The sequence below is a fragment of the Manis javanica genome, chromosome 1 (genome assembly GCF_040802235.1).
Source record: "Manis javanica isolate MJ-LG chromosome 1, MJ_LKY, whole genome shotgun sequence".
NCBI lineage: Eukaryota > Metazoa > Chordata > Mammalia > Pholidota > Manidae > Manis > Manis javanica.
In genome coordinates, this window is record NC_133156.1 from 99,302,285 (window position 1) to 99,327,308 (window position 25,024).

At 40.3% G+C, this 25,024-nt stretch overlaps 1 protein-coding gene across 12 annotated transcripts in view; it reads right to left on the bottom strand.

Annotated features, from left to right (window-relative positions):
• Positions 1-25,024, bottom strand: part of MAST4 (microtubule associated serine/threonine kinase family member 4) — a 525,532-nt gene that overhangs the window by 312,921 nt on the left and 187,587 nt on the right. Inside the window, exon 1 of one of the 12 annotated variants that reach the window (XM_037026100.2) lies at positions 5,937-8,617. The exons of 10 other annotated variants lie outside the window; for them this stretch is intronic. In XM_037026100.2, coding sequence (XP_036881995.2) covers positions 5,937-5,975 — 39 coding nt within the window. In that variant the 5' untranslated portion in view covers positions 5,976-8,617. Of the gene's footprint in view, positions 1-5,936; positions 8,618-25,024 lie in introns of those variants that run through there. One more of the 12 variants, XM_037026102.2, reaches the window with a different exon arrangement.

Genomic DNA, 25,024 nt, shown 5'->3' on the forward strand with positions numbered 1-25,024 from the left:
AGCAGACCTCAGGGAAGCCCCAAGATGAGTGGGAAGAGGCCTCCCGGGCGATTCCTCCCACCCGCCATTTCGCTGAGCCAGGATCTGTAGAGCACAGCAATTCAAAACCGAGACTGCTTGAGGGACCTGCAGGGCAGGTAGCCTGCATTACTGATGCAGAGAAGAGCCTTGTTTTTCAGACACTGCAGTGGAAGGGGAAGGACTAACGTTTTCCCAGGAGGATTAAGAGCCTGACTGGGAAGATCATTATACAAAGAGGGATACAGTTAGGGGCCATGACTTTTCACAAAATGTAGATTTGAATCTGTTCAAACCTTTGAACTCAGTTCAGGCCCTAGAGATCTGCACTATAAAACCTGAACAGTGACTTTGGCCAGCAAAACACTAAGAGCAAGGGGCAGTTCAACACACGTTCATTATAAACCAGCTGCACGTACTTCAATTGCCCACTGAGATCCGCTATCCACCCTACACTGAACCCTGGTGTCCATCTTCATGGAAGACATGCATGGGCGCCCTGCCCCTCTGGTTTCCAGTTCAGTTTTGCTGATGCGAAGCACCAGTAAGAGCTCAGAAGGACAGAGAAAAATAAGCCTAAGAAGTCCCCTTGGCACGCCCTGCAGAGGCACCATGGCCTTTCCCCCACAGCACCTTCTCCGCCGCCAGGTTCCGTAGCTGCTCCTTCCCTCACTTCTTCAGGCCTCGTGACATCAGAGGCTCCCCATTGTTTCTAGCCCCCGGAACTGTGCCATCCCTTTAAAGTTTTCCTTCACCCAGCCCACATCTTTTAAACAGTCCCTTTTGTTAAACTGTCCTTAAATTATCTAATTTATACACAGCATATTTTTATTGCCTGGACCTTCTGACACCCATATTTAATTATTCAAAGTCGCACTATGCTAGGCTCCATAGCAATGCAGAGGGAAGCGAATCAAGGTTAACTGAACAAGTACTATGTACCAGACACTGTGCTAAAAGATTTATAATGTCCTTCAATCTTTTAACATGTCATTTATTATTTCCACTTCACATATGTGGCTAGAAAACTTACCACATCTAAAGTTATAGAGTTTTCATTGTCGCTGAACATATACCCAACTCTAGAACCACTAGTCCTCAATGGGTTCAGAGTTTCAGTGTAAGGCACTCAAATGAAATAATATGAAAATAATGCATCGTGCAATAGATTAAGTGTGCAAATAAAAGAGGCAATAACTATAATAAAGTTCAGAATGGAATGCAGTGATAATGGAAAATTTCATGAAGGAACTAGAACTTACTTTGGTTCCTAATGAGCAGAAAGAATTTGGGCAAAATATGGAAAAGAAAGAACACTGCGGGTAAAGGGGATACATGAAGTCTGGAGGGGAGGGGGATGGAACAAGGGTTTGGAAGGCAGAGAGATGAGACCAAAAACAGAAGACCAAGGCTAAAGCAGAGTCACGTGTGTTTTTACTCTAGTCTCTGTAGATAATTAAGTCAGGTGAGGATTTTTAACCCCAGGGCTAGATGTGGGGCTCTAGGCTGACAAGTAGGGCAGATGGGAGAAGGGCCCAGATACAGAGGGATACCAGACATTTCAGGAATTCAGGTGTGAAGAGGGTGGGCCTAGACTTGGACATATTTTTATGGAAGAACGGATAGAGCTTGGTGACAGCAGGCAACAAATGGCGAAATCAAAGTTGGGAACCAGGATGACTTGGAGAACCAGTATCTCACTAAAAGAACCGCAGAGATCACAATTTTCTAGTTTATCAAGTATACCAGAGGAGAAGGTGCAAAAGAGGAGCTAGTGTTCACATTTATTTTACACTGTTAAAAAAAAAAAAGTTTGTTAAAAAAAAAATCTTTGAGTACAAAATAGAATTTGAGTGAGCCTAAGATTTTGAGGGCACCCCATCCTTAACCACTGTGGATCAAGAAACTGAAACTATAGTATTTTATTTCTATCTGAGGCAGACACAGAACTCATTCAATGGATAAGAAACACCACTGAAATACACCAATTGGTTTATAATTAGATACTCTTAACTTCTTCTTGTCCCAACAATAACTCTTTGCCTTTCTAGAATCTCTGAAGAACAAAAGTATCTGATCCCAAGCTATTATTATCACAAATATTTCTTTATAACCCTCTTCCTTCTTTCCTATAACCACTCAGTCTTCAAATGAATAAGCACACAGTAGTAGTCCCACATAATGATCCAGTTATTAAAGTTCAGGTATATATAATAAACACATCCATAATTGCATTAAAGGTGACAGAGAAGAAACATTGAGACTTTGACTTGAGTGACCTACATTGAAGCATGCAAAACGCACGTACTTTGATACTGAGTCAGAACGTAAGCATCCACCTGCTTCTTTGCCTTCAAAATGAATTTCAGACCCAGGCCAGTGGAAAAATCAGAGCCTAGGCCAAGGTAAGAACACTAGCTTTTGTTGTTTCAAATAAGGGTGAGGGATGAGATCGGGTAAGGGGGAAACAAAACAAAAAGTCTAAACACAAATCTGGAAGTCTACAGTGTAAACATCCCGTTGTTAGTTGCATCACATAGGGGAAAAAAAATGTTTAACACTATAGCTGTACATGATAATGTGGAGGGATGGAAATGGTTATATTTAATTGGGGAGGAAGGAAATCCACAAAAGATGACCCAGGCAAGCAAAGCACAAGAGGACAATAGGAAGGAATCAGAGGAGGCCTCTCTGGGATACCCTTTCCTCCTGTGTGACCCCTTCCTGCTTAAATGATGCCTGTCCATTTTTCTCCACCCTACTCTCTATCATATTAGGAATAGGGACACTTTTGTTAAAACAAATAAAAGGGAAACATAGAATGGAAATCACAGAAACAATTAATTTCCCTGACAGTTAAAAAATATGATCCTTGTATGAGATATATTAGGCCCGAAAGGAGCCAGTTATCTTTTGATGAATTAGGCCTGTCTAGAAATTCAAATTGCCCCAAGTCCAAGGTCTGCTCAAGCCCATCCATCCGTCAGAATTTCCCATATTTTGAGATGCAACCTGAAAAGTTTCCCAGATTCTAACATCAAAAGCCATTGGCGCTCCTCCTCTCATTCTCATTTCACAGGCAGTGAGTGAACTGCCATCAGTGATATTGGAAATATTAATACAGTCCACAGGATGGAAAAGTGAAGTCACTTAAGATGAACAACTCACTTGTGTAACCATTTTACGAGATAGTCATACCTTGAGAAATTACATGTCCTGACTAAAAATAATTTTTCATAGTCCAAATTTTTAACACTACTTATTTCTGTTTTTTAAGAGCTAGCACTACTGAAATTCTAAAAATAGGTTCTAAACCCATCTGTATTATTTTATACTAAATACATACTGCATTACTATAAAGTTAAATTTTAGAGATTTAGAGTATTTGTGTGCTCCAGATTTTTAACACTAGGCTTTAAGTTTGTTAAGTATTGGCCTGTTCCACATACTATCATCTATTCAGTGTGGCACACAAGCAGACTCTTATTCCTATTACATAAAATCCTATAGCCTATTGTAATGACCTCTGTAAATAAATAATAATTACTGTCTTTACTGATGATTCTCCTATCTTAAAAACAAAATCAAACAGCAAACATGGAGGAAAAATAGAACTCATCTTAGTAGTAATGATATAGAATGTTATAAAGCATACAGATTGTCCCTTGTTTTCAATAACACAATATTTATTGAGTACCTACTATTGTAGTATATTTATTATATGGCCTTTACCTTTAAGAAAACTGAGTCATACCTATGTCCTATTTAGTATGCCTAAGCCATATGTTATCATGTGCATTTTACAGAAAAATAAACCCACACTGAGCACTTATGACTTGCTCAAGACTACCTAGCAAAATAGGGTCAGCATCAAGAATACAAACATACAGGTTTCAACCTAGCTTCACTACCACCAGTATACTTCACTATCACAGTTCAAATGTTTCACATAATATATATTTGTACATTAAAATCTTAAATTCACTAGGTGGCGTTACCTTCACTAACTCCTTAATAACATTTTAAAATACAAATAAATATTTAAATTTTGTATTTTGTAAAAAGTTTCCTTACATAGGAATTTCTGAAACAGCTACTCTGTACATGTAATGGCTTTTTAAAAACAATTAGGTAGAATGGGAATAAGAGAAAAACAGGGTCTGCTTAAGTCAAAAACAAGTTACATCTATGAGATGGCAAAACTTTCAAGCACTTTCGTAATGTTATTTCTCACAGCATGAAGACTCATTTCATTCACAAGAAAAAGCAGACATTCTTCCCCCATTGTACAGATTACACTAGGTACAGTAAGTGCGTCAACTACTGTGACAGGCTAGTCCTCTATGTACTCTATTGATAGTTTGTTTTCTTGCAAGTCTTAGATAAAAAACAGCTCCATTATTTTAAATAACCACAGTAATGATTTTTGTCTAACATTAAAGGTTCTACAAAATCTAAACCCCTCAAAACCACCATATGTTTCAACTATATCCTCTGATGTTCTGATAGTACACATTGCAGAAATGAACCACAAAAAGGGATTTCTTATCAAACAAACATTTCAAAACTGTCTCAAATGAATTAAAGGAAAGAGAAAACTCTTGTCAGAACTGCCATCATTTTACTAATAATCTGAAGCATTAGGAGTGGAATAGAGTGGATCATCTTTTTAACAAAGAGCCTTTCCATATTTAGCCAGTGACCCCAAAGACGACGTAGACCCTTCACAAACAGCTGTGCATTACCAGAACTTTATAGATGTGATGAAAACAAAGGAAAGGAAATCCACAGCAGTGACTAACCACACTGTACATTCAAAACAATGACCACACTGAAAGTCATTAAAGAGGCAGTCTGTTTACTCAGGTTTGGAACAATGGATGACATGTAACCCCAATTTCTTTAATCCCCCTTTTGTTTACCTGCAAATAATCCTTCAGTTTATCTCTAACAATATTATACTACAGTAAGATGCCTATTAGTATTAATAACTGACACTTTCAAGCTAAACCCGTTGTGTGTCAAAGACTATTAAGGGGTATTTCTAAATGTGCCATACAGTCTGTACTGTCCAGCATGCCTTTTTTTTTTAATTTCAAAAATGATCAATGAGAGTTTAACAATGGCTAATGATTAGGTTCTTCCACAGAAAAATATTACTTATGTACATGAAAAAGAGTTATCAAGGAGTTAAACATACTAATTTTGAACATACTTAGGTTTTGGCTTCCTTAAACATACACACTGCCAAGCGGATGTTTTTTTCAAGTTTCCTGATTTGCCAAGTTTTGATTTGGAATACATTTGCACACTAAAGTTAGAGAAATTTAATTAGAGAAATGTGGGCACATGAAACAAGGCAGTAGGATATCTATCTTTTCTCATCTCAACATAAACAAATTACAGTGAACTTGGAGCTGCCAGCAGGAACTTTCATCTCACTGACAGGGGGAAGCTCCCGGCAGCTGTACACATCTGCAAGGCGGTCAGACAGATGCTGCAGCCGCTCGGAGGTGGGGCCGGACACAAAACTGAATCCTGCATTCCCAGAACTGAGCGGAGTTGATGCTACCCTCGACAGACTTCCCAGCCACTTGACAGAATGCCACACCGGCTCATCGGCTGTCACTGCTGGCCACGCTTTAACTGTTCTTGAGCAACCGGCAGAAAAACAAACAACCAACAAAGTATCAAACTGAAAGTCCCATCTATTGTCTTTGACAAAAGAGCCTTTCTCATTGAGCCCTGGGATGTGTCACTAAACCCTGTAACTAGAGACTTAGCGGATCATGTTGCCAAGTGGATACTAAGAACTGTACACATATCTGTGCCCAGTAAAGGAATGAAAAGGGAACTTGGAAATCCTCAATGGCAGGCCACTGACAATGCTACATTTCAAGAATGGAAGGATCTCCTACCTGGAGCCCTCTTCGTCTTAGAATGCTGGACTCATCCATCTCCCCCTCCGCTTTCTCTGAGCCTCTCACAACAGTCTAGCCATGCTGTACTACCTCTACTTCAGCACGCTAATTCAGAGCCCGGCAGCTGCTAAACACTTACATCACGCTCTAGCTGATTGGAGCCCGGAGTCAGCTGGTCCCGCTTAGTTATTCACTCCAGCAACTTCAGAGATCACGGATGCTTGCAGCTCTGTGGGAGAGCGCAGCAAGTGGGCTCAGGCACCTAATGCATTTATCGAGGCAGAGGAGCCTCTTGCTGTAAGACAGAAAATCTCATGGGATCCCTACTTCTTTCTTCTTCAACATGCTAGTCCTGTCATTCTGGGAAACCAGTAAATGACTTTCGGCAGTGGCTCTGGGTCAAGCCCCTTCTAAAGCAACTGTAAGGTCAAAGTGGCTAAGTAATTCAGGGGGGACAGACACCTCTGTAAAAGGCAGCCGCTGACTGGGAGGGCGAAAAACTAGAGCACAGCTGGTCAGCCAAGCAGCACCACCCTGCCTGGTGCTCATCTTTTCTGATGGCACCGAAGGAAAAATGTAGCAGAACACACACGCACGCTGCCTGAGAACAGAGCGCTCAAGCGGGTGCTCTCCAGCCTTGGAGAAACACTTTACACCTCCCAGCAGGAAAGCTAATTCATTTACATAAATACCTTGCCAGTCAATTCCTAGCCCAAAGATACAAACATTTGAGATCATAATTTCCCTCATGATAATAAGTTAGTTCTGTGGATATCTGACCAAAATATAGAAAGGGAGAAGAAATTCTAAGAGCCATCATTAGTTGGAATATTAACCTATTTATAGTCTATAAGCAGCTGAAAAAAAAAAGATTCCCATCATGTGCAATTTCACAGTCTGTTTCAGCTTGTTTACTCTGCTCATCCTCATCTTATTTCAATTCAAAGCAACCAAGAGATGAATATTAAGTTTTCATTACTGGCCTGGCACAGGAGTAACAATATATGATACTACCAATTTATAATAAATTATTCCCCACTGATTTCTTTTTTAAAGATATTTAAATTAAGAGAGTCTGATTCTGAGAGGCAGATCCTAGAGCTATCTGCAATTTGCCTAAGAACCACATCTTTCTTCATTCTACCCATTGTACAAAGTCTTTTTCTTGAAAGAAAGGTAGTCAGGAATGCAAGCAAATTAAAAAAAGATATCAGTAATTCCTGGATTTTACCTACTCCAGGTAACTAGTGATTTACAAATATGGGGGTGGGGAAGAAAGTGTCCAGTGGTTCCTTTCTCATGCACCTGCTATTATTCCACTAGCTTTTGGTCTCTTTCTGGATGTCCCCACATTATTAGGCTTGCTATCAATTGATTAGATTATGTCATTAAAAATAGCACAGGGATTAATGACTCTAACCACTGAGGAAAATTGATTGCATTTTATGTTCCCAAACGGTCTTTGCATCCATCTCCAGACATGCAAAAAGAAACCTTGTCACAAAATGCCACCACTAGCATAAGCATCAGCAGAGAAAGGTGTCAGGATATTCTTCCACTAAGCAAGAAAATCCCAGAGAGTTTTTAATTCTCTTTCATATGTGGAAAAGTAATGTCATCTCTAAAAGCAAAGAAATAGCATGAAACTGGTCATCACGCAAGCTAAAACATACCAAGAAATTCTAGTAGAGTTGTTTACAAAGAATTTTTTAAAACTATATATTTTGTTTAAATTGAATGACCAAAAAAAAGAAAAGAAAAGAAAGAAAAAGGAAAAAGAAAAAGAGTAAGGGCAGGAAGGGAGAGACTAGCTTGCTATCTGTGGGCGATCTGCAAAGCTGGTGGAAATAGATCCCCATCCTTGATAAGCCCACCTGTACCTTAATGTTTTCCTGCAAAAGGAAGATATTTTTCTTCAATGAAAACAAAAGACATGGCAGTTGTTACCCTATTTCCCTCAAGTTGCCCTCCTGAGAGAGGAGCATAAACAGTTCCCTGAATCTGAAGTACTGTCTTAGACTAAGACAAGTGGTTTGGCAGCAGGTCAACATATTTACCAATTTAGAGTGTCACTGTTATCTTCCCACAGAGGCATAAGGAAGTCCTAACTGGTCTTAGGGGAAAAAAAATCATGACCCAAGCAGCTGAACTTCTCAAAGCAGTAGCCAAGCACAGTGTTCTTATACATGTTTGTGCTCTGAGGACTGTGCTCTTCAATGTGCAGGTACTTCTAGAAAAAGTGGGATCCAATGGAGGACACCAAATTCTCAATAGGGGAAGACAAGAGAAAAGACTTTTCCCCTTGAAATAAATATCATAGGTTGCCAGGAGGGGAAAAAAAGAGTTCAGAAGTACCTTTGCTGTGACTAATCAAGTAAACTAGTTGGAAGTGCTATCAGAAGGCATTCTGAGGACACACTGTCAAAAAGTCAGCGATGTGTCTCCTAGATAAGTGGACTTCCTGTGTCTTAGGCATTTGGCAGCTAGAGCTGTGTGGTGGGTGGGGGAGTGATAAAAATGAATTTGGTTAAGGGGGAAAAGTATTTCTTAACAAAGGAATATTTTGAGACAAAAATCTAGGTTAGTATTCAACCATTAACTAAGTCTAAGATGAGGATTATGACCATTGCACCATCAAATCGAGTATGAAAAGTATCGATTATCTGTCAAAATGTATCACTTTGAGAAGAGATACATAGTTTTAAAGAAATAAAACCAGCCAGAGGCAAAAACATTTGGGACAAAAATGAAAGGCTGCTGAAAAATAACATGAAGCAATATTGGCTTAGCAGAGGGAATAGTAAAAGGAAAATTGCTACATTTACCCTTTGCTATATATTTTCTCATCAAGATAAGCCATGTGTTAAAATGCAATAAAACTTCAAATGATGACACTATTCACAGGTAATAATTAGGAAGGAGCCTAATTTCCACTAATAAACTCATTTTTCCTGCAATTTTATACCTTCATGGAATATGTTCACAATATTGTGAGTCAATTCACAAAGTATCAACCTCAAGTGTATACTGCATTTACATAAAATCTGGCAGGTTGAGTCATTAATTGTAATCTGAAGCCAGAGAGTTCTTGGTACTTGATATTTTTACAATTATGTGTATTGATATGCCACTGCACACTCTATTGAAGGTATAATTTGCTTCAACGAATACTTAAAATACTTAAAATGTACTAAGAGTAAAACTTAAATTTTGTTAATTATTACAATAAATGACTCATGGAAACAAAAACAATTCCAAACCCCAGTTGAGAAAAACCTGAGGGGCAGAGGGTGAGCACTGGCACACACCTTCACATAGGGATACTGTAAGATTCTGTAATCACTGTCCCCAGTGAAGTCTTTGGTGTAAGTATACAGGTTTGCTGCCTGATTTACATGGTCAGATACTTCACACAAATAAATTTAGAAACAAGTCACCTCTCTTCAGTAGTTGCATACTGGTTACCCTAAAATAAACCTACCTTCTGACTTTACTCCGTCTTCAGCAACTCAGTGTTCACTGAGGAACTGTTGTGAGGAACATTGTGTTTTTTAAAAAACCAAAGAAGGGAAGTTGCCAGACTTAACCTTGCCCACTGCACTCCACCAACTGAGTCCACTCCCTGCCAGCAGCTCTCCTTGTTCCTGGACCGCCTATCCTGAAGTCAAAGGAGCCGAAGTCTGAGGGGAATGAAAGGATGCTTCCTGGTGGAGGGGGAGGTTTCTCCTCCCCATCAACTAGAGCAGGGGTGTCAGAAACAACCACCATTACCCCATCATGCCAGTGTGCTCAGGAGGCAGTCGTTGGTCCCACGACAACTCCAGGGGGATCCCTCCTTATTCTTGTGCACGCTTGGCTGAGATCACTACTCCTGGCAAGGTAGGCAAATAGCCACAGAATGCTTTAGCCACATATCCTGTTACTTTTAGATAATAAATGATGGTTTCATGTGTCTTATTTATGTTTGTTCATGAAGTCAGTCAGTATAGTCAGGAGGATAAACCCCTTCATCCATTCATGAATTACATTTACCACTCAGAAGATAAATGCCAGTGGCCAATGTATGTGCTGTTTAAAAAAAAAAAAAGTAATGCAAAGGTCATAAAAAGTTACAAAGGAAGAACAGACCATTCATGAGATGCACATAAGTACCCACAATTGTGAATACAACCACACTTCTGTGTCAGTTTAAGTGGCAAAGAGAACCTTGAATGCCAATGGCCAATGCAGCTGTGATATAGGTTCAAAATGTACATTTCAGTGTTCACACTTAAATTCCTTTCTAATATTTGCTCTTTAGTTTCCTTTATGTTTTACTTCTAAATATTAATAGTATTGATCATATACACATGCCAGTCACTGCTCTAAGTACTTTATACAAGTCATCTTGAATCCTCACAATAGCCCTCTGAATTAGATACTATTATTGTTCCCATTTTACAGATGAGGAAACTGATACTCAAAGAGGCCCACTAACTTCCTAAGATCATACAGCCAAGAAAAGGCAGAACTAGGATACAAACACTGACAGGCTGACTTCCAAGGGTGGGTCCCTAACCATCCTATTGTCTCTTACGGTTCTAAGTTATCAATGGTCAGAACATACCAGAAAGAACATTTGGAATCCATGTGTCTTTGAGACAGGAAGAGCAGGGTCTCAGTTGCTTCAGGATGGAAGTTGAGGAGCTAGCCGAGGCAGGAAAAGGTGGAGGAAGAAGGTGGCCAGAGATAAGGTATTGGGTATGGCCTCTTATGTTCTTGTCTCCTGGCCTCTGTGAGCTCTCGGTCTGAACAACTCCTCACCCTTCTGGCCACAATACTATTCAGTCTCAATATACCATACATACATATGTACTTAACAAAAAGTAATCATGTGAATTCCACAAAACCAAGGGCACCACTTCAGTTGTTGTGCCAGGCACAAGATACACCCCCATGAACCTGCCGGGCTTTCCAGCAGCTCTTCATTCTCTAGTCTGGTACTCCACACCTTTTCTGGAATTTACCACTGAAGGCACTCCTTAAATCACTCTTTCCTTCCAGATGAAATTACTCAGGCACGGCTGCTTGCCCCATTCCGAGCAGGGCCGAGAAGAAAGGGGGAAATCCCAAGCCCGACCTCTCCCTTCATTTCCCGGAGTCAAGGCTGACTCCCCAGCATCCTGGGAAGAAAGTGCCCTGCTCCAAGGGCCGGCACAGACACCTGGTAGCTCGGGGCGAGTCCCTTAACTTCCTTGAGCTTTAGTTTCTATTGTGTAAAATGAAGATACTACTGTGGGTTTAGGATCAGGAAGCTGCGGAAGAGAAGGCGGCCATCTTCTGGGAAATTGGTCCCTCCGCCCTCGAGATAAGAGCAGCCATGCCCCTCCCTCCGGACACACCCATGGCCCCTCACCACCAACCCCAGCCTCGTCTCCAAGCCCTTGGTAAGTATCGTCGTTTCACATGCTGCTCAGCTACCTTCTGGGCTTCAAGCCTCCTTCATCCTGCCCAGGAACGTGAGAGGGCTGAGGAGTGAACGCAGCATCTCAGCGGTCCCTCCGCCTGGCCCACTCCCATGTCAGATTGAGGGGTGCTCTGATGCCAGGGAGGGGCTGAGGCATGGGGGCTGCACTGCACGCTCCCCATGTTAACCCAGAGAACAGGGTAAATAAATACTTGGCTGTGGTTGACACTCATCTTCATTCCTGTCTCATATAATACTGTAATGTTACAATATTACTGTCCAACATTACTACCGTCTAATCTTTAAAAATATTACGTTTAAAGTAACATACAAGTGAACAAGATATTTACCACAGTGTCATTAATGTTCAAAAGTAAAAAGACACTGGGAAATAGATTTCATTCTATTTTAAGTCTCAAGAGATACTATACTCAGTAATAAACACAGAAACTATGAATTATAAATCTTGTCCTCTATTTTTAAATAATCATTTGAAATTTAAAAATAAAATTCTAATCTCTAAGGTCAACAAAGGTAAAGATACAGCAGGTCATTCTCGAAGTGTCTTCTTCTTCCCAAAGGAAAAATTTTAAACCTGTGAGGAAGGAGACTAAAACAAAGGACAGGATACCTTCCAGGGAAAGAAAGAATTTTTCCAACTCAAAAGAAAAGAGGCTCTAATACCTTCCCACTGACAATACACCAAAGTCTGGATGTATCCAAAGAGGAAGACTTTCTAAAACCAAAGTTTCATTTAGCACAAATTGCAGGTGGTGTCAGTAGCAAGCACAGGACTATGAACTCTGCTGCATCCCACGTTTCCTGCATTTAGCTCCATTTTCTATCCTGCCTGTAACCCTGAAGACTTTTTAAATGTATGCAATTGGTGATTTCTACAATGCAACATGCATGACTTCACTTAAGACTTTTCACAAAAAAGCTACGTCGTCTTAACGTCTGCATCACCTTTTCTTATCTAATTATTTCTGGCATATTAGCCATCAAATCATTACTGACAATATGACAGGAATCATGGTATTGAAAAAATTATATCCTAGGAGGAAATAATAAAATATAAATCACATACATAATTTTCTTTTGAACATTTTAACAATGACATTCTCATATACATATGAAATATAGCAGACTATCCTCATAAATGCCCTCACATCAATCACAGTAAAAAATATTCTCTACTTTGCAAACACACGGATCCAACAAAATATAGTATTTCTAATAAAACTGGCTAATACAACTTCATTTTTTTCATATGAGAGCATTTATGAAGATCTGACATTTGGAAATAGCTCCAATATATTTTTTTCAATTATATCCCTTCATCTCTAAATGATACACAGCTAACACTGGGACCATGTACTAATATTTAGCAAACTTCTATAATTTCATATTAACATATAGATCAAGATGGCAGTAGATGAATGAAGTAACATTGGCAGTATGCCACTATAGGGTGCCTATCAATTGCAGGAGCTTTACAAACAAGTACATCCATATGATAATATGGTGATAATACTCCTGCCATCAACTAAGTATTTTATGAGCTTCTGAAGCAGAGAGATATTCTTAAAATCATTCCTAAAGTGCAAGGTATACTTACAGAGAAAAGATGATGAAAGATAATTTTTGAAATTTTGAACTCTATGATCTGTAGTCCAAGTATAGCTACTGAAGCAGAGATTATTAAAGCACTTTCAGGCTGCACACATAGTAAACTCTTTTTCCCCCAATCCCACAATGACTAGAAACTATGTTCTTGGTTAAATGTATTGCTTGTGCTATTACCTAGCTAAACTTCACACACACACAAAAAAAGTAAACACAGGGTGGGAAAAAATATCTGGAAAGTCTCCTAAGGGGAAAAACCAAGCTAGTCACCTTGCAATTTAAAACCTGATTGACCAAAGACAGCATGCTAAATAAAATTAGGATGGGAATCCATACATGAAGTAATCAAGCACTCTGTGTACATTGTATGTTTACATTGACTTGCATTACAATATGGATCTGAAAAGCCTGTACAAGCTGACTCTTTTAATTCCTACAGTCATGTGTACAGCCTTATTCCACCTTGAGGCATCAGGTAGATTGATTCTGAGGTTGTGATCGGGAACTGCATTCAGATCTTGTTCACGAGGCACACATAGCCAAACACTTGGCGGTGACTTCTCTATAAATACTGAGGAGCCAGACAGGTCTGAGAGGTATATAAAGATGACTTAAAAAACAACTAGATTTCTTTCAGGCAGAAGTCAGAGACTCCCCCGAATGCTGTTAGTCATCCCAGATTTGGTGTGCTTTTCTTCCCAACATCCTGCCCCAACATGTCATTCAGTTCGGAAGTGAACAGAAAGGGGGCTGCCGCCTGACACTCCTTTTGGGATGATGGAGAGGCAGGACTCCCTGGACTCCATCACACCACATGGTAGGCACTGTGTCCCACTTCTCTACAATATCAACTCTGTCTTCTGGCTTCCCTTAAACATGCTGTTCAGAGAAACACAAAATGTGCTCCAGACTCTACCTCATTAATTCTCATCAGTTTCTTGTGAAGTAGAAAGGGAAGAGACTGGTTCAATTTGCCAACAAGAAAAGTGAGGCAATAAGGTTAAAAGAAGAGCCCAAGGTCATGAAAGTAGTAAAAGGCAGAGCAAACAAAAGAACTCAGATTTTCAGGCTGGGTCCCAGTGCCCGGATGGAAACCATCTTCCAAATTACACATTCAGCATCCATCCTACCACTGCTCCAATAGCAGTTCAGAGGCAGGGGCTGCCCACAAAAACTTTCAGACACAAAGAAAAAGACAAGTGGAAGGCACCCATGCATACATACTCAGAGAGAGACACACAGAAACATGAAATGAAGGTCAGACCAAGGAGGTATACTCACCAAGAAGGAACGCTAAGCACCACCCAATGACACGGGATATCTGGGTCAGCAAGAGTGTGTTGAAAACACAGTGTTTAAATTACAAGTGCACAGACTATATATAAATTTGTTTTTTGTTTGTGGTTTTTTTTGTGGTAAAGTTTCTCTCTACACTATGAGAACATAAAGTCATGCATTAATCTTCAAAATACCTTATGATTCTTGGGGTTAGGTTATGTATTTAGTCCATGACTAAATTACCTGAGACCCTCTTCCCTGAGACCCAATGAGCAGCCTCTGTTTTTCCTTTCTCCATCTCCTAGGTCAGGAAAAATAAACACTTATGTAGCTCTCTTAATAAAATTTTAAAATTCTAAGTGTAATACATGTCTATTGCAGAACATCTGGAACATAAAAGAATTCAATGAAGTCATCTCTAATGAACAATGACCCTTACTTAAAAAAAAAAAAACACCAAAATATACATGCACTTTTATACATACAAGACATGGAAATTTCTGTTTTTCTTTAAAAGCTGTCTTTAAAATAGTTCTTTAAGTAAAACTAATGAGTGGCTTTAACTGAAATCAATATACAACAGTCTTCCCACCAAAATGGCAGTAAGTGTCTAAAAACTGTGATCCCTCTGGTAGCTGATTTAGTTTCTTAGATTTAGTTCCTCTCTGGTCTATATAAGAATGCAGCAGGGACTGTAGCACATTATCCTTAAAAATCAAGGATATCTCTCTCAAGTTTTACAGACTTATACAAAGTCACTATGTTCTGTTTGAAATCCTAGCTCATTCATCTATATTCATTAATCTTAATGATATCATTAATGCACAATGTGTTTCACAGAAACTAATTGTATTTTGCCAGAATCAACATTAACAATTATGCCTCCCATTATCACCTAATAAAATAAAGTAAAACATAAAAAGTCTCAGGCATGTCAGTGAATATTTTGATATGGTAACTGATTTGCATTTTAAATGCTACAATAAATTGACCAGATTATCATCAATTAGATAAATTAATATTCAGTAAGGTGATAGAGAATTACTCTGTTAGAAATCGACAACACTTAACACTCATTTCCTTGAGCTTTATTGAATAAAGGCTTAGCCTTCCTTTGTCCCCTTATCTAAAGTTGGCTTTCGTGATTCAAGCTAATAGCACACAACAGAATACATTTATCTTTATTTTTATATAGTTATCATTGCTTCAAGAAAAGAGATTAGGAAATCTATGCTCTCCAAGTAAAGTAAAGGAGAAATATCTCCTTAGGCAATAAAAGTGTCCTGAGTCAGAAGCACATTGATTGCTTTGTTTAAATCATTGTATTACTATATTTTTTATTTTATCCTCTTGATTCAAAAACCAATCACTACACATCTACTATGAGTAAGGCATTATGATGGATGTTAGGAACAAAGAAAAACTCAGTCCCACCAGAACACAGCCATGGGATCCCAAAGCACATGAATAAACAAACAAAACACAGAGAGATCAGCAGAGACACGAGGATATCAACTCAAGTTGCTGGTACTGTACAAGTACAAAGGATGGATGGGCTGCAAGGGGTGGGTAGAGAATGAGGGAGATTTTGGATGACGAGTTAAATGGAGGTTCCCAGATTCACATGCACATTAGAAGATTGTTATTATAAAGATGTTTATAAATTCCAAAAACTAAGGTCACACCCAGACCAATTAAATCACAGTATCCTGGGGTGGGCCCCTGGCATCATAGTTTTTTGAAGCTCCCCAGGAGATTCTACTGTGCTGAGAAGCTGGGCAACCACTGGTCTAAAGGGCGTAGGAAGACTAAGTGGGGTAGTAACATAGATCTTACTACTTCCTTATAAGTGATTATAAATCTTGAGAAAAGGAGAAGAGAGGTGATGGGAAGTAGCGAGGGAAAGGAAGGATTGATTCCTGTGGCCATAAAGGAATACAACTTTAATCTCTTTTCACCAAAGCTAGCAATCTCATGGAAAGACAAGGAATTTGTGGTACAATCTTCCTCTAAAACTGAAATTCAGTGAATTGGATAAGGCCTGTCTTGGCTTTACTAAATGCATTACATGACTCAATTATCAAAAACAAACAGGATCCTCCATCTTTTCCTTTTGAGATTTCTCCAAGGCCACCTGGGCTCTGGTGATGATTTCATGCCTCACCTGATGACCGTGAATGCCTGTCACCACCTCCTCTGAGACAGCAAGAAAGGACATCTGTGAGGTGCCCACTAATTGTATTCTTTAACTGTCCTCTAAAGAAAACAAGATACGATAGGATGTGTATATCCTGACTGTTTTACCTTCAGAAAATATTAATAGATTAAATCTGATTCGATTTTATAAAACAATACACAGAGATTTCTTAACCTAAGCTGTATGAAAAATACCAATTTCTTTAGGGGAAAATATATAATGAAATTCCAAAACTTTACTGGAAAGCAAGGTTTTTAAAAACCCTTATTTGCCTGCTGAAGTTCCTGTTTTAGAAATATGTTGCCAATTTCCTACTTGGTTTTTAGAAGGGATACTTGTATTTAAGAAATGAAAATGCTGCTTTCCTTTGCATGCTCCTAAGGAAGAATCCTTAACCATCTCTTAAGTATAAAAACCATAACTAATACACTCTTAGCATGGAGTTGCTGATTCAGCTGTGGTGTTTCACGGCACATGCAATACAAGTTTCTAATAATGCATTCCAGTAACATGAAATCTATGCCTTCAAGAAGTTACACCTAACATTTTCCATTAAAATGTTTTCTAAAAGTTACTGTAAGGAATTTCTCCAGCTCAAGTACTCAACATTTTCTGAACATAAGTCAAATACATGAACCTAAGATACCAAAACATCCACCATACATTATTTTCTAAAACTCAAAATGGCATCAAGATTAACAGCATTCTCTTACTTGCAGTGATCCGCAGACCAAATGTTATGGAAAATAATCCCCATGTGACATGATAAACAATTTTAATTTCAACCAGACGTTAGCTTATAAAGTTCTTCCTGACCGTTTTCTCACAATGAGGGAATTAGTTTTAAATAGTCCACCCATTTTGTTCCAGTTGACTTAGTGAACCACCTTGCACATGGGGCATACCTTTCTCTCATATGCATTATGGATACATCTTTTTAAAAATCTTCAGCATACTTAGTTCTCATCAGTTGCAAATGAGATTGGCTGATGCTCCACCTACTGGACAAAATACCATTTATTATATCAGAGCACTTCACCTTGTTTCTTTTTCCAGCTTTTAAAACCCTTGATTGTCTTAGTTCATGGAGATAAAGATTACAAAAATATTTTTCAAGGAATGGTTACCCTACCAGGAAACACAGAGTCTGTCCCAGCAAGGGTACTCTAGGTGGTGATGTTTTGAGGATCCCGATGGGGAGTGCTGGTCTCTGGCCTGTGGGTGGCTCAGCGTGCTGGATGGGGCACCAAGGAGGCAACCAAAGGCTATCAAAGACCTACAAGAGGACAGTGCTTGTCTGACACCAGGACGGAAGCTGATGAGCCTCACGGAACTCGCCCAGTGCTGACCACACGAAGTAACCAGCTCTTAGCTGTCTTCAGATGCCCTAACGTCAAAGAGGTATGTGCCAATCATAAAGAGATATTTTGACTTCATAATTTGTCACTAGGCCAGGTAATGTCCCAAAATTCTAAAAAATATCTGGAGACCTCCTTCACTGAGATTCAAGAAGAAGAGAGAGGTGAGATGAGAGGTGCCAAATTCCACCATCTGTCTGTGTAAAGCTGCCCCTGGAAACCCATCTTTCCTCTTAGCCCACAAAGGCCTGGGAGAACAGGGAGCATTCAATCTCTCCTAAATTTCTAGGGCTGCTAGACGAAGAGGATCATGAAAGACCAGCTCTGGCACTGTTCACATGCCCTTCCACGACACAGTCCACTGGGAAAAACAGCACAAGTGCACTGTGCCATTCTGATTTTGTCTCCCCTTCCAACTACCAAATTTGAATCTAACATTCCTTCCTTCATTACTGAATACTGCTTACCATGAACTCTTTATTTTGTTTAAAGCTGTCAAAAACAAAAAACCTAGGTTCAGAATTACAAACACCCATTTCTTCTCAATGGGTGAAATATCTGTCTAATGCCATTCAATTAGCCACTTTATGAAGTTGACAGGTACCTATTCCTGTTTTGCCCATTTCGGTAATTTTTAAGTGTAATGCACAACAGTGTTGCCAAGCTCAGAGACATTCTGTTCAGAAGCAGTACCTGGAGGAAACTCCTTCTTACCTCTGTCTTTCCTTTGGGGAAGAGATATGGCCTAAAAAGAAAAGCACAAGAATGGTAACTGGAAGTAGAATCCATTCCAGGTTCCTACTCTTAACTTTTCATTTACCCTTGGGAAAGTCACTTAGCATTCCCTTTAATCTTAGTTTCCTTAAGGGAAGAGAAAATGCACCTGCCCGTTTTTACCCTTCAATATTATATTTAGAAGTTTTCAACTATAGAAAAGTTAGAATACAACAAATACACATATTCTTCACTTCAATTGATCAACAGCAAACATCTTAGCATGGAGTTGCTGATTTAGCTGTAGTGTTTCATTGCACATGCAAGAAGAGTTTCTAATAATGCTATAATTTTTGCTATATTTGTGAAGGTATCATGCAGACAAAAATGGCTTTCAACTTAAAAGAAAAATCTTGAAATGAGAAGCTCCCAGCAAGATCTGGTAAATGGCCAGTAACTACATATTGAGCAAGATTTCCCAATAGTATTTGATCAGGAATTAGTTTTCTTTAAACATTCTTAGACCTGAAAAAGAGTTTCTCATCAACATTTTCCAGGCAATGCTCAAAAGATCAGTCAGTCTTGACTGAACCTGGAATCATTCAGGTCCAGAGCTCGAAATTATCCATTTCACACCCTTTGTTTTAGGGATGTGAAAATTGAGACCCAGTGAGGCTGCTGCTTCTCACCATTCACCTTTATCCTCCATAAACAATATACTTCACCACAAGGGAGGTGGGACTTCCAAAGGAAAAGGAGAGAGCCAGGGAGACAGGAACTGAAGGGAGTACGAGGCAGCCAGGCATGATCAAGGGCAGCAGCTCCCCAGACCCACTGACATTCACCCACAGCCGCCCGGCATTCTACCATCCGAGGGCAATGCAGGGGAGCTGCCTTTCAGGGTGAACCAGAACCTTCTGTTCCCAAACTCTCAGAGTTCTTCCCACCCCCAGCCTTATGCCCCCCAACTTCAAAGGTCTGATCATGCTTCACCCATTGCCAGCATTTCTATCTTGCCTCTTTGTAGATTATGCTGTTAATGTTTCTTCTGACTAGTTATGAAAAACAGGTTCGGCCAGAGCAAATGAAGCTTTTTACTACGTGTGGCTGTGTAAGATAACCACCTCTCTAAGCAAACTTAGGTGTGGGGTCCCTCTGAGGATACACAATGCAAGTTGCACATTTCCTGAGCCATGTTTCAAGGTTTTGTGTTAAAGATGGGATTTCCTCTGTTATTTCGGTCTTCTGCTCAAGAAACACAAATGCCCTTGTTCATAAAATTATCTTTGGCCGCTTTCAAAATCCTTGAATCAATACACATAATTCAGCAGAATATTAGTTTTCAGCAATATGTCTTCTATTGATTGCTTCCTGGTCTGGTAGAGCTGCAGAGTCAGCTCAGCACCTACTGGCTGCATTGTACTGATACTTATCAATGGCGTTCTAATGCAGACAATCTCACCATTACCCAACTGGCCCTCTCTGGCCCCTTATGTTGCTGTTTGCTGTTCTCTGCCTTCTGGATCAAAACACAGACCTAGATTGTGGATAAGAAGCAGTTTATCATCAGCCATCAATTGCTTCACTTGTAACATTAGAGCACTCCTGAGCCCCTTTTGTAAAATATGTGGAGGTGCTTTGATAAATTATAGCACAGAAACATGTTTACAGCATCGATTCCTACCATCACCAGGTTCTCCATGAGTCCCTGTTGCATTTGCAGCTATTTTTTTTAATATATTTTCTCCTTTCACAGCATCAAAAGCATCCAAAAGCCTGACAGGTACATTTAAGGAGTATAACAAAATAAATATTTTACTCCTTTAATGTGTCCATCTGCCACCTTTATGAACTACTTCACTAGGACCCAACACATGGCTAAATCAAGATACTGACCAGATTAAACTTGGACATGACTGACTACTAAAAGGTTAAGATAACAGATACCAACCTATCTAGAATGTACTTTATATGTTCACATCAAAAATACTGAGGTTTTTCCCAAGCTTCAATATGCTTTCAACTTACATGAAAAACACAAGAAAAAGTGGCGAAGAAGGGGGGTGTGCAAGAGGACAAAAGTGTCTATCTCACAGTATTTCTTGGATAATTTCTCAGTTAAAGTTCAAACATGTTTAGACAAGTCTGTCTTTTAAGCACTTGTTTCTCACATTGGAAATATACCCATATACCAAGAATGTAGCCATTATTTATTTTTCACCCCACCCCTAAACTGACATTTAAAACAACAACAAAGTTCTGAAACAGAGTAATACATCATCTTTACTAATTCTCAAATGATCAGGCTGCATGGAGCCATAAACTGTTTTCTTTGCCACAGCCGGACTGGAATTCCTCAGCAGCAGAGGCAAGGGGCAGCAGAGCGTGACTGACATCTCTCTCTTGCGCTCAGGGACCAAGTGTCAGGGAGCCTGGGTGGCAGCACAATGAAGCCAACACGAGCCATTTCTGCCTGGCAGATACCCTGGGCCTCCGCCCAGCTCCTGTGCAGGCTTGGCCCCCCTCTATTCCAGAAAGTCAGCACCTGGAAAGCCCCCAGCAATGCTTTTCCTGCAACTAGTTATACTTGAAGACAGAGGGAATGGACACAGTTGTGCTACAGGGCAAGGGCAGCATTCCCACGCACTCCTCCCGTCCCAGGGAAGTCCCCTGGGGAATTCGGAAAACACCTTCCCATCTCATTCTGCTACCTCTTTGTCTCAAATTTAGTCACACATTTGAATTAAGATCTCTGCACACACTAATGCTCTATCATTGTTGCTAAAGAACTGTGAGGATGCAGGGGGCGGGAGGAATTGTAAAGCAGAGGGGAAAGCACCCTATCTGAAATTACTAGCAGTACACTCTATACAGGCCCCCTCCACCCCCAGCTATCTGCAAGTAGACTGTCACTATGAAGCCTTTCAGAAGCTGGAATGGCATGAAGAGAAGCATTAATTTATATGGAAAATTTTTGAGCATTACCAGACACAAAAAATAACCTCTCTTAGGTTTTCTTGATACTTTAGGACACATACTGCTAATGCATGTGCAAAAGAAATCAAGATAAAACACAGATATTCACAGAATTCAAAGCCATATGCTAAGATGCTGAGTGTAGTTCCTGGGAAAGGCACGTGGTGGCATGGCGCCACTCTCACTGTTGGGTGTGCCCTGCCTCTGGAAGGGCTGCTTCAAGATAAACGCTGAACGCTATTTTCACTTTCTACCTTTTTTCACAAAGTGAAAATCCTCTCTGCCTTTGTTTCAGTTAGCAAAAACAGGTACTAATGTGCATCTCTCATAAAGGCAAAGAGGCCTAACACAAACTTTCAAAACACAGGTACCATGAAGGTCAAGGGAGAAGTCAGGTGGCCAGATGCATCAGTCACTTTCCAGTGACAACTGATGTTACGGTGGCACTCCCACTCATGTTTTCAGCTATATTAGCTGGCTATTTACTTGTTCATCTAACCACTTCCTTTTGTTTCTGGGTAGGCAGCTAGAATACATTTCCCAGCCTCCCTTGCAGTCAGGGTGGTCACAAGCCTGAGTTCTGGACAACGGACTGTGGGGTAGGTGGTTGTCACTCTTCCAGATCTGGCGCATTAACACTTCCCATGAGATTCTTCCCCATACACTCCCTGGGTGTCTAGAGCTATCTGCAAGTAGACTGTCACTATGAAGACTTTCAGAAGCTGAAATGGCAAGAAGAGAAGTAACACTTACCATTATTTTATATGGAAAATTTTTGAGTGTCTACACCCAGGAAGACCTTGGAAGGAACATAAAGATGGAAGAACTTCCGTTAGCCTGAGTCACTGAATGACTGAGTGGAACAGAGCACATCTCTGCTAAAATGACCTCTAGGTAAGGGAGAAATAAACTTCTCCTTTATAGAAGCAAATAATAAGAAGGGTAAATAAACTCCTAAGCCAGCAAGAACACTGAGTACATTTGACACAAGAGCTAGTACTTCTATGCTATAATACAACGCACTCTAAGTCATCCTGATGAAACACTGGGAGAAAACTTACCTCACCAGCAACCACAAATCATCCTGCAACTAAAAATAATGGTGTGCCAGCATTCTCACCACACACACCATAGAGATCAGAGCTGCAGGCTTTCTCATGTGTTTGAAAGTCTACCCCTGAGGGACTGGTCAGGCAATTTTTAGGATAGTGTAGCCATGTGATGAAATACTGTGCCACCATTAAAAGGGACACAGTAGAGTTGCATGTGCTGAGATATCTTTGTATTAGATTAAAAAGTGAAGCTGCAACAGTTTTCAAAAATTCAAAAAAAGTTTTAATTGTATACATTTATGGATGCCTATCTTTTTCTTGCAACAAGAAACAATCAGCAATGATTACCTATGGGGAGAGGGACAAGGAGAATCATTTTTTATTTGATACCTTTCTGTATTCTTGTAATTTTCTACTATTGTGTATACATGACTTTTTATAAAAATGCTGTCAACAGCAGTAGCAACACTGTGGGCTATTTTCCTTAAATTCCTGTATTTTTTTAAAGTTACTATTTAAGTGTAAATCAGCAGCAATGAAGGATCACATCAGTGAAATGGATGAGTCTTTTTGCCTCTTCCCAGGCAGATTATCCCCCAACTAAGGGTACTGTGAGATTACCACTGATCTCTTGTTAATCATAACTCTACATGATTGTGTATTGGTGTCACAGATGACTGCAAATCCCATTTGTTTATTTGGAACTTAGGGCTCTCCTATGATGTCAGAAAAATATCATGTGGTAAGAGCATTTCCAATTAGTGATCACTGAAGAGGCAGCTTTGCAAAAACTCGCTCCCAGATGAGTTACATTGCCTTTGCCTGAGTCCAAAGCTCTTTGTCTAAATGCCGCATTTGGTGGGGGGGCCGTGGGGTGGCGGCAGGAAGCACGAAAGCTCCAAACTCTGGAGAAGGGCACAAAGAAAGGAAAAAGCAGGGTGAAGGGGCACATGCTGGCACACGAGCAAACTCCAGTGGGGCTAGAATTAGGAATGATCTCCCCTGACCCTGGGAGAAACCCTGGGTCTCATTTTTTTCTTCAGAAAAGGAATACCTCTTCAACCTGTGCATTTCCCAGTGAAGTACAACAATGCATCTTACGATTCAGAGCTGGGCTGATCTCTTTTGCTTGGGTTTAATTTCCACAGCAGCAGAGAAAAGGCTGACCCAGGACCACAGGCACCACATCCAATATAATGCAGGCGCTCACTGAGCTGTTTGATATTTTGTCTAAATCAACTCAACACAATTCCACTGGAACACAGAACTTAAGGCAGAGAGAATGTGTGTTTAAATATTCTCAGATAAATGGTTTGTGCTACAGCATGAGGCACCATGTGCAAATGCAGGGCAAAGAGGATGCTGTTAGTGTAAGCTAGGTTCCGGAGAGACCTGTGCCTGCCAGTACTGATGGAGGACGACAGAGGCCCCAAAGACGTGGCCCTGCTGGGCTTCCATGAGTCCACAGTTTCATGGGGGACAGACAAGGTTAATTTAAAAAATTATGACTGGTCCAACATTTCAACGTAGTAACAACACATTTTTTAGAAGGCTGAATGCTCTCCTATCTTTCCTTTCAACTCACATTATATTTATCTTTAAATTATGCCAAGCTGGGAAACATAATTTGGTTTGGGGCTGTACACCTGACATCAATGTTGAACTGAGTTGCTCCAAAACAAACTCAGAGCTTCACAACCCGAAGGACCTGCCAGCAACTAGGAGAACCAGGCCCAGTGTCCACCACTCCCCTGTGTTGTTCCAGCAGCACTACCACCAGCCCTCATGAGCATTCTTTTAAAAATAACTACTAACAAAAACCTCAGGCTACATTTTCAAACAATGCTCTTTACAACAAAATTCCACTGGACAAAATACAACTGAATAATTCCATTCATGTGTCTGGCTTTGCAAGCTGGAGTCTGTTGAAGAACCCAGGAAAAGGCTGTGTCTGATATCCTGACTTTCATGACTGTCTGTGGGGTTGAAAACACACTTGGAAACAGAAGAAAGGGCATGGGGAGACCTGTGTTGTAAAGACCAAGCTGACACGCTGAACATAATCCTTGGGGCTAGTCTGTTCTTTTCTAGTCTAGCCTCAAGGCACAGGGAGGTAGATGCTGCCATCTAGAGATATCTTGGGATATCGGCTTTGATATCCACGCACCCACACAAAAGGGCTGGTAGCTGTGGAGGTGGAGGGCTTCACAGGCTTAGGGAATAGCTGCCTGAGGGACACTTTCTTTCAGGAACCAGGGTCTCCTTTTTCTGAGGAGAGGGCGTGCACAGAGGAAACGCCCAACCAGCGTGCCTTCAGCTCCACAGATCCCATGAGGTAAGAATGTAAACCCCTCTCTGAGGGGAAAGGCCAGCATGAGGAATTAGAATGGGAAGGAAGAGATTGCATGAATAAAAGGACAGCAGTGGTCAGCTGTGGC